The sequence below is a fragment of the Nicotiana sylvestris genome, chromosome 3 (assembly GCF_000393655.2).
Source record: "Nicotiana sylvestris chromosome 3, ASM39365v2, whole genome shotgun sequence".
Classification (NCBI taxonomy): Eukaryota; Viridiplantae; Streptophyta; class Magnoliopsida; order Solanales; family Solanaceae; genus Nicotiana; species Nicotiana sylvestris.
In genome coordinates this window covers 115,639,570-115,650,330 of record NC_091059.1, presented here as the reverse complement: position 1 = coordinate 115,650,330, position 10,761 = coordinate 115,639,570, and the positions used below count along the sequence as shown (strand labels likewise).

Here is a 10,761-nt window from a genome sequence, read left to right as displayed (position 1 = left end):
GTCGTCAGCTTCCTTCATCCTTCAGTCTCTTTCGTCACAGCCATTATATTACCTTTCTCTCTCTCTCATGAGAGATTTTTAAAGGGCCGACCTAACTTCTACACTTTTTATTTATTTCAAATTCAGATCAATCCAACTGTAACTAGTTCATGTATTTGTTGTATCAAATGTGTGGTTCATATATTTGTTGTATCAAATGTGTGTATAAAGTTTGCGAATCAAGAAACTCAGATTAGAAATAAAAAAGCAAAAGAAGTAAAAATAAGAAATGGAGAACGGAGAAGTAGAGAACACAGGAGTTTCCTCGTCGGAAACCGTCAACGGCGGCGAAGATGTATTTAGTTCTAAAGAATCCGATGCTTCCTCCGCCGATCATCTTGTTATGATGGTCCATGGTATTCTCGGAAGGTAATTAGCACAATTGTGGATATATATATATAGTGCGTTAGTATCATCTTTTTTTCACTTTTGATTCTCGAATTATAGTGAAATTAGAAGAAAATTGGAGAATTTTAATTCAGCTTTTTGAGAAATTATTCTTAGGCCTTAGCTCCTGTTCGATGATGATTTCATGAATTTTTAACATTTGTTGTCTTAGAGGTTACTGCTTGTTTAGTTTGCAGTATTCATGTAATTTTTTCTTTAAGACATCGCGTAAAGCTACAGTTTTTCTTCTTTTTAATCTAGTATACTAGCATTTTAAGCTCCTGAATTTGGAGCTATTTCAATTGCTTCATTCTTTGGGGGGATTTTGGACCTATTTTGTACTCATATTATGGATATTGTCTCCTTCATATATAGTGTTGCGCTCTAGCCAGATCACAAGAATTTCCCTTGCTTGGAGATGAGAAAATGTGAATTAAAAATCTGATGTTACTAACACATAGAAGAAAGCTGCTTCTGATCTACTCTGATTTGATTCTTCCGTCCGGAGTTCAATTAAGATCTTTGGTATGAAGGAAAATGTTATTGCCGGGAATATTTTCTTGGAAAATATTTTCCGGTGTTTGATCGGTTAGTGAAAAATATTTCTTAAAGATTAATCATATTGTCAACAACTTGGATAGTGTTCTGCATTGAAACTATTGAGTGTTAAAGATTGAAGATATTTACCACGTTTGATAACACCACAAAATCGCTTCGTATATTTCCCGTCATACCAAACACACTCTGAATTGCTTAATTACTAGCCAATTCTGACTGGGGTTATCAATTCAGTTTGACGTCAAACTAAAATCATGGGACAATTTTTTGTGGAGTAGTGATAAATTCTTATCAAATAAATTAGTGCTTTCATGGTATTGGTTTTTAAAAAAAAAAATCTACTTATTGCTGGATTTTTTTTTGTTTGTATATTGCTTATAAAATTATTATTTTTCTACTACGACAGTGCCTCGGACTGGAAATTTGGTGCTGAGCAGTTTGTTCGGAATCTTCCTGACAAAGTTTTTGTTCATTGTAAGTACATACATTGAGTGGCATTTCTAACTGATACTTGTTTGTGTTTCAGCAGTTAGTTCTGCATGTTGCGTTTTTTCCACCCTCTAATCCTCCTCTCTTAGGATTAGGTTGCTATAGCTGTAAATAAAAAATATACTTCTATTCTTGCTTGCTATGTTGATAGACAAGGTAAGTAGGTTTCACTTACTTTATCTTCATTTTCTCTAGAGAGGCGCTTAATCTGTTTTTTTCCTTCCACACTCCGCCTCTTATGCTATGTAATTTCCCGTTCCACAGCATTATTTATGAATGACATAACAAGGATTAGACTAAAGGACTAAATTTCTAATTTATTCCAATATGTGCTGTTCCAGCAATTTTCGACTATGAGATTGTTGTTTTAGGAGACCAAGTGAATTTAGTTGGCTCTCTTGAGCTCTTATCTAATAACATTCACTTGGCTTTGTGATTTGTCACAATTAATGATGTATATTGGTCTACTTGGTGTCACTTTTTGGTAATCATTTGTTCGTCTACATTAGTGGAGTATTGTTGCTCAGCTTAACTATTAGTTATGATCTGAATCTCTGAAAAAAGAAAAAGAGAACCTAATAGTTGTGATCTGAAGTTGTCAATGACTACATGTCTTATTCAAGTCTAATTTTTACATTTTGTTTCTTGTAAGAATTGTTTGTTCATATATGTTTCTCATCTAGAAGCTCTCATTCGAGTTGAAGTAAAGATAGTATACCAGTGAGTCTTGCATATTAATATTATATCAAGAGACCTTAATATGTAGTAGCTGGTGAAGGAAAAGTTGGGTTCCGTTACTCTAGGGAAAAGCCCTTTTACTTCTTATATAGAAAAGAAATACATTTTCATAAGGTGGTGAAACTCATTTCTTATGTGAATGTTGAACTTTAAACTTCTTTTAGTTTACAACTCCCTTAATTATCTCATCCTTTCTTCCATTGGGACTGTGAACTTTGAATTTTCTAGCAAAAAGTCAAGCTTTTTCTCATTGATAAACTGCCAACTAAAGGTGCAAGTCTGCTCTGATTGTGGTTCCCAACTTCATTGGTCCCTTTCTGATTTGAGAATACTTGTGTTAAATAATTAGCACAATTATTCAGTAAAAAGAGATTTCCTTTTCGTGGCTCATGTGAACCTATTATATCTATGTCTCTGTTTTACCTTCTTCATAATGGCTGAGCACTTGGAAGTCTTGCACAGTCTTAATGAACATTATTTTGCAGTTTTGATGAATGATGAACATGATTTTCTTGGCAGGCAGTGAACGTAATATGGCTAAACTAACATTGGATGGTGTGGATGTAATGGGCGAGCGGTTGGCTGAGGAGGTTGTTTTTTTAATAATGTGATTTGATTTGCTTTTGTTCCGACCTGTTCCTTTTTCTAATATTTTCTTTAAAGCATGCTGTATGTACCCCATCGGACGGTAATGATATGGAAATGGATGTTAGGTTCTTGAAGTGATCAAAAGAAAGCCAGGTTTGAAGAAAATTTCTTTTGTTGCACATTCTGTTGGAGGAGTAGTGGCAAGATATGCAATTGGGAAATTATATAGACCTCCAAGAATGGAGAATGTGGAGAAGCTCTCAGCCGATGCCAGTGAAGAAGGGTCAAAGGGCACAATAGCTGGCCTGGAACCAATAAATTTTATCACTGTTGCATCACCTCATCTGGGTTCAAGGGGTAACAAGCAGGTATCAATTTGTTTTTTAAATAATAATCTTACGAATAATTTAAGGTTTGATAGAAAGTGGCTTCATCATGTGCCACCGATAAACAAAGATCAATCATTGCATCCATGATGCCTTATGTCTCTTCTGATGAAGCTTACTCTTGGATGAGAGGGGTTCCATTTCTTGGTGTTTTGAGACTGTTGGCTGTGAAGTTTAGTTAGTGCTTACGGTGTCACTTAGCGCACCACTTTCATGGCTTTAAAATCACTTTGTGATGGATTTTAACCTGGGGATTATGTGTGGTGCTGTCCATGATTTCACGCTTAATGTATTTGATTACCGGTGGTCTAGTGCTGGTGTAAACATATAATAGTTTAATGGCGTAATGGCCACTTAAACTTGTAGGGCTTTTGAAAGCCGATACACGAACTTTGGATTTTCTCATTTGAACACTCCAACTTGACAAAATGGATAATAATAAACACATTCACCAGAGCGTGTATATCAATTGCGCTGACATGCACAACACATCATGCTAAGCTATTTATTACTTGTCATGTGTTATTTGTGGGTCCCATTTTTAAATACAAAATCAGGAAAAAAAAAAAGTAACAAATACAAAAAGGGAAAAAAACGCCTGAAACATAGTTCGACAATTCCACCGTGGGAATCGTCACCTCCGACGAGCAGCAGAACTCCGGCGAGGCAAAAATGAATGCGCAAGGTGTTCCAGGTATGCAAATTGGAAAAGAAAGGTACCAAAATGTTCGCCTCGATGAGGAGAATGCTCCTACACTTCCAATTTCATATGGGTACCAACCAATTCCTCCAATTTTACAATCCAAAAGCTCAGGCAGTCCGGTTGAGCAAGGTGTTCGACGAAATGCCCCTATCAATTCTGGGCCAATTGGAGACCAATTTCCAATTGGAATCCCTTCTACTACACCCATGGATCCTCTATGCAAAGATTCAGCTCAATCCATTCAAGAAATCAACCATCACCACCAAGTTGAAAACTCAAAACTTCACCAGTTGGTCGGGCAAGGTGATCAGGCAAACCAAAGGACTCAAAACCAATGCCAAACTACTCCTGCTCCTCAGGAGAATGTTTCCAAACCTTCAAACCAGACCTTACATGGGACAAATCTTTCGAATATCCAAAATGGTCATTCTACGCACTGTTCATATAACAGTGTTCGACCAAATGCCAATGCACCCTCTAGTTCTACTCAGCCTTTTTCACTAGGATTCTGAACTTACATGCTCCGGCATGGTCTGGTGAAGTTCGTAGCATCACTTACTCATATGATAGCATCACTTAATCCATGGTGGACACCTGGGAAGATGAAAAAATTGGAAAAGTCTTTTTTTTCTTTTTCATTTTTCTTTTTTATTTATATTTTATTCTAATTCTAATTTTAATTTTTTTAAGTAAAAACAATACTATTCACGTGTCTTGGGAGTGTGATTTGCACACAGTTTAGCCATGTCAGCTGTAGTGCTTCCACATAGGCATGGTCAACGGTCAAATGTGTTTATTATTATCCATTTTGTCAAGTTGGAGTGTTCAAATGGGAAAATCCAAAGTTCGTGTATCGGCTTTCAAAAGCCCTACAAGTTTAAGTGGTCAGGAAGCCATTATGCCTAGTTTAATCATAAAACACCCATTATACAAGTTTAAGTTTATGTATTAATATCAGAACTATCAGGGGAAAAAACCCATCACAAACTACTTAAATGACAGATTCCTCATCTAAGAGTATCATCTACATCCTTTATTGATGTAGTAGCAAGGGCTGAGACAAATATCAGCAAAAAACCTGAAAAAATATTTAATAAAATTCACATGTTTGACAAAGAAAAAAAACAGCGCTACTACTATTAACATAAGATGGTAAAGTAAGATGGAGAAGCAAGGAATGTACTCCACCTAGGGAAAAAAAGAAGAAGGAAAGATACATCTAATTTGTCAGAAAAAATAATCCACATCAGAAAGGACCTGGAAAGACTTACTTCAAGATGTGAAGTTCTACAGCTGCATGAACCGAAAAAATAACAGTAAGTATTCCCCTTTCCAGACAGTGTTGTCTCCCTCCAACTTGATAAGTTATCCAAGGAATGCAACCACGGGGAGATTTTTTTTAACTTATCTAACAAGCCTTATCTTTAGTAACCTCGAAGTTGCATCAGGGTCTTCCTGTGTTTGACTGTGATTCCTTCTTTTGATATGAGAACCTCAAAGTTCCTGAAATGTAAAGGAAAGCAAACTTGCTGATTAACGTAGAAATTACTTGTAAACTACATTCTTCTGCATGGCACAGCGGCTTTTAGAATGATGTAGTCAGTTACGGTTTTTAATCATACTCAATTATCTGCTGGTCTTGCTTATAATCAGTATTCTGGAGATATCCTCTTTAGTAGCGGGTGGTAGATATTGATCCCTGCTTAATCTTGTGGCCTGTGAAAAGGAAAATGTTCTGTCATCTGACAGAAGGATCAAGAGGCAAAAAAAATTTCCGTGTTTCTTCTGTCATCTAGATCTTTAGGTATGAGCAAGTATTCCTCTTTTCCTCAAGTCCGTTTTTGCATTATTAAGATTGTGAGTTTGCTCCCTACCTTACAAGATCTACTATACCACTGTTGGTTTTTTGGCAATTTTTATTTTATTTGCTAATTGTCAGGTGCCATTTCTTTTTGGTGTAACTGCCTTTGAGAGAGCTGCCGGTCTTGTTGTTCATTGGATATTCAAGAGAACTGGTCGGCACCTTTTTCTTAATGAAGATGAAGGAAAGACTCCATTACTGAGACGGATGGTGGAAGATGATGGTGAATTACACTTTATGTAAGTTCTAAGATTTATTTACTACGTTCATTAGACAGTGTAGTCCTATCATTCATGAGGGTCTGTGGTAAAAACTGTAGTATTTGATGCTAATTTGTTGCAAAACTCTTACATGCAGGTCTGCTTTGGGTTCATTCAAGCGAAGGGTCGCATATTCAAATGTTGGTTATGATCGTATCCTGTTTGTACTGTTGAACTTGAATCAGGCAACCGGCCTCTGATATCCAAACTTCATTAAAGACTACTTTTTCTTTAACAAACTTTATTATAGATATTGTAGGTTGGAGAACGTCATCAATTAGACGTAATACTGAACTGCCCAAGGTACAATAGCTAATATCTGATAGTAATAACCTATTAAATCTCATGTGCTGTCATAACAGTACGTGCTTACAGTGGGAGGACTCCTTAAATGAAAAGTATCCTCACATTGTGTATGAAGAACATTGCAAGACGTGCGATAGTGAGCAGAGTGAATCTGTTGTAAAGGAAGATGATTGTTTTGACAAGCTAGAAGGTTAGTAACTCTCTGCTTATGGCAAGAAGTTGACTTTAGGTAAATTGTCTCCTGTTAGGTTCTTTCCTCTGATTCTTGCTTCCCCCTAGCTTATGGCAAGAAGTTGACTTTAGGTAAATTGTCTCCTGTTAATGCTTTTTCGCTGAGCTTTTGGTGATGCTATATGTTCAAAAATGTATGCATGATTAATTTTCATTCTTTCTGTTATCTAGTGCTTAGCACCAATACAAAGAATGACTCCATTGATCCTAAAGTACTATGCAACCTTGTTTGTAAATCAGTGTAGTCTTTGGCCATCCGATCTTTTTCAGATAGGAAGTACTTAGTTGAATTATTTGTTCTTTTCCAATTGTAGTTGTTCTTAAATGCAACTGAATTTTCGTGTTTCTGATTTGAGTTTAACGCCTTTTGAATTATATGTTGATAATACCATCTTGAAAAAGGAAAAGGAAATGAAAAGGATGTTTTATATCTTGGCTTCTTAATATTATATACTAATTCTTGCTTGCTAACTTATCAAGAAAATATTATAGTGCTAATGCTTTGACAAATTATCCAGAGGAATTGGTGACTGGTTTGTCTCGGGTGTCTTGGGAGAAAGTAGATGTCAGCTTTCACAGCAGTAGGCTCAGATTTGCTGCACACAGTGTTATTCAGGTCTCACTCTTTCTGTACTCCCCATAGTCTATCTCTCTCTCTCTGGACTCTATATATATATATGGATCACATATATATAACATAGACGATAGCGTTAATGCACAGAGCATTTTCTGATGCTCCCTCCATCCCAATTTATGTGACACCGTTCATAATTTGAGAGTCAAATGAGTTTTCTTTGATTGCCGATTTTTCGTAAGCTTTTAAATATTTTGAATTGTTAATTATTGTGACTTATAGTACATTTTATGTAGTTTCCAAATATGTAAATTTTATTCCATGTCCAAGCTCACAGTCAAAATTAAAAGGTTTGACTCTCGAAATCCGAATGGTGCCACATAAATTGAGACAAGGAGTATTTTTTTGGTTCTCCAAGAACCACAGTCGGTTACATTTTATTTATATCGATGTATCAGAATTGTGTGTTTATTTTATCACTTACACCTTTAAGATAAAAAGCTGTCAATAACTCTTGTTTTTGTCCTGGATGTCGTGTTACCTTTACTTGTTACCTTGAGTATTACACCCTCCGTCTCACTTTATATGATGCAGTTTGTCTAGGCATGGAGTTTAAGAAAGAAAAAAAGACTTTTGAAACTTGTGGGCTAAAACAAGCCGTAGATATTTGTGTGACTATTAATCATCTCAATAACGGTAAAGTGTAAAGTCTAAAATTTTATCCTTACCAAATATAGAAAGGTATCATTCAATTTGGGAAAGACTAAAAAAGGAAAGTGCATCACATAAATTGGGCCGGAGGGAGTAATTAGCAAAAGCATTTACTAGTTATCCTACTTAAACCAGGCATATTCTTTAGGTTTATTTTGTGAGAAACTGCATGTTTACCTGCAAAATTTACACTTGGAACTCCTATTCCTTTTCCATCTTTTATTCTCTGGGATGCATATATTAAAAAAAGTAAATGAAAGAAAGAAAAAGAATATAGGTTTGAGGAGAGGGCGTGTCTGTGGTGTTTAAAAATGAAAATTACTTGGACTAGATTTCTATCATGTGCTTGACTAAAGCCATTTTGTGCACTGTATTTGACATGGATATTGTGCTGTTTTACTTTCTCCCTATATGTGAAAATCCAAATCAGGGGGATCCTTCCAGTGGTCACATATACAAAACCAAACACACAAGTCCTGCAATATAATGCCTTATTCGCTTAAACGGATTGAAAGCATCAGGGTTTTGCCAAAATGTTGCCACGTTTTTCACCCCATTTAGTAAAAGTTTAATTGTTCTTATCTTGGTAGGAAACACTTTTGTCCACCTTATAATGTCGATGAGAGCTGAGCTTTTGTTAATGTGTTATTTGTCTTGTTGTTTACCATGTAACATTGATTAGAGTTGAGTTGTAGAACCTGTAAAGGTGTACATCTTCAGAAATTGGCTACTTTTATGTTTTGTTGTGACTACATAGCTTCAAGAGCATTTGTGCGCTAATTTCTGAGTAAATATGTTTGTACTAGGGTATATTTTAGGCTTGGAGACTGATGGTGATAGGAAAACTTAGTAATGAATTTTCAAGCCCTTTTAAATCTTCAAAGTCGGCTACTTTTATGCCCAGTAGGCTATACAGCGTCAAGGTATTTGTGCACAGATTGCTGAGTTATTAGGTTTTTATGGGTAATTTATTGATGAAGAGTGGTCGTGGTGGGAAAAGCTTCTGTAAAATTTTGACATCCTTGGAGGAGCGTTTCTTCTGCAAGTTACGAGTGGTTCATATCTGCAGAAGTTTAAACCAGCTATGCTAAAGGCACTAACACAGTACTACTTATATATTTTTGGCGTCTGATTTTAATTGGTGACTGAATCTGGCTTTCGTAAGTAAGGCTGATATCAAGTCATCTATGTTGCTTATCATGGGGTTGAACGTGTCATTCACTTCATAAATCCTGTAACTAAATGGCAATAAAGGTTTAAAAAAAGGCATTTGGAGCATGAATATAGGTGTTAGTGAACAAGGATCTTTGGATCAGTTGTATTGCTCAACATTTTAAATTTCCTAATACATTTTGGGAGCTTATATTCCATGCTTCTAGTGTTCCAGATAGAGCTTCAGACTTCAAAACGTTTTTATGTCCCTCAGATTTTATGTGCTGTCTCAAAATTAGGCCCTATTGTTTTGCCATTGAAATTGCACACTAAAAGAGTATATTGTACAGTAATTAAGGCTTTTCAGATCTTCGTGCTTATGAAGTTAATATATAATGCTCGCTGTGTTGCTTAAAGGTGAAAGATCAATATTGTGTAATGCTTGCCGTATTGCTTATAGGTGAAAGATCAATATATGCATGCAGAAGGTGCTGATGTTATACAACATATGATAGATAATTTTCTTCTATAGAAGTCAATCGAATCTGAAGCACATTGGATTGCCGTGGAAAATGCTGAATTTACAAGGTATATTAACTGCTTCTACAGTCTTATTTCCTTTTCTTTTGCTTTCAGAAGTACTAGATGTTTTTCAAGGGGCCCTGGCATAGTTTGTGTGATTTGTTTTGGTTTTACTTGGTTGCAGGTCGGAATTAGAGTATTGTCTCACTATTACCGCATGCAGGAACTTTAACCGAGAAGCATATTCAGAAGTTTTGTTAATTCAACTGTCCCTTAGTGTACCCTAAACCTGTTTCATTCTCAATGAAAAAGCATTAATTAATTTTCCATGTTAAAAGACTTTCTTACTTTTTTGCACTGGAGGTTGTAGGATATCAACCTCCAAACCATTTTTCCTGTCTCCCGCTACTTTAGTACAGTAGGCAATTGGGAATACAAAGTTGCATTAGGATAACGAGGGAATGCTGGGGAATTTATGCATTCTTATCTTCTTTTTGACCTTCATGTTACTGCTCGCCTCATAATCGAGGACAAAGGGAGGGATAGCCTAAGTGGAACTGACCCTTGTCCTTCAACCATGAGGTCAGATCTCTGGCTTAAGTTGCCATGGGAAGAGTAGGAGAATTTTTGTCATATTTAAAGGAAGGTGTAATTACGAGAACACCACAATTATGCTTCAGTCGCAAACATGTTGGGGCCTATTGCATGTATCTTCAGTAACCATGTTCCTCTTAAAATTCATCTCCTGTTATCATGAATTGGCTAGTTTTATGCTGGTTGCAAGTGTACTGTAACCCTTTTCTTTTATGCAGGTTTGGTACCGGCAATATGAGCAAACGCACACTGGCAGGTGATGACAGGTGATCACAGGAATGAATTAAATAAAATTATGTTTGATTTCACAAAATAGGTATTATATTTTTTCAAAAATGTACCCTATCCTTCATTTGTTAGTAAGCAATGCGAGTTTTTCTCCTCATCTCCCCCCCCCACCCCACCCCCACCCCTATCCCATGTCACGACCCCAAACCGGATCCGATCGTGATGGCGCCTCTTGTGAAGACAAGGCCAGCGGACATAACTCCCAAATTCATTTTTTTTAACAATTTTAATAAGTCAATTTAAGTCATTGATAAGAAATAAATCCCAAAATTAAGCGAAATAGAACAAGTGCGGAAATAGATACAGCCCGACATCGGGGTGTCACAAGTCACGAGCATCTACTAAGGTCTAAATACAACGGAAAGTTTGAAAAA

The 10,761-nt window shown here is 36.2% G+C and overlaps 1 protein-coding gene across 2 annotated transcripts; it reads left to right on the top strand.

Moving 5' to 3' along the window:
• On the top strand, positions 1-10,484 carry LOC104225786 (lipid droplet phospholipase 1-like). 2 transcript variants are annotated; one of them, XM_009777658.2, is made up of 11 exons: positions 1-408; positions 1,391-1,458; positions 2,731-2,801; positions 2,925-3,167; positions 5,828-5,988; positions 6,107-6,162; positions 6,260-6,312; positions 6,385-6,505; positions 7,065-7,162; positions 9,444-9,571; positions 10,318-10,484. In XM_009777658.2, exons 1-10 carry the CDS (start codon positions 269-271, stop codon positions 9,513-9,515), a joined length of 1,083 nt encoding a protein of 360 aa, XP_009775960.1. In that variant the 5' UTR covers positions 1-268; the 3' UTR covers positions 9,516-9,571; positions 10,318-10,484. The 2 variants fall into 2 exon arrangements, with proteins under 2 accessions (XP_009775960.1, XP_009775952.1); XM_009777650.2 differs by lacking the exon at positions 10,318-10,484 and adding an exon at positions 9,690-9,827.
• The last annotated feature ends 277 nt before the right edge of the window (positions 10,485-10,761 follow it).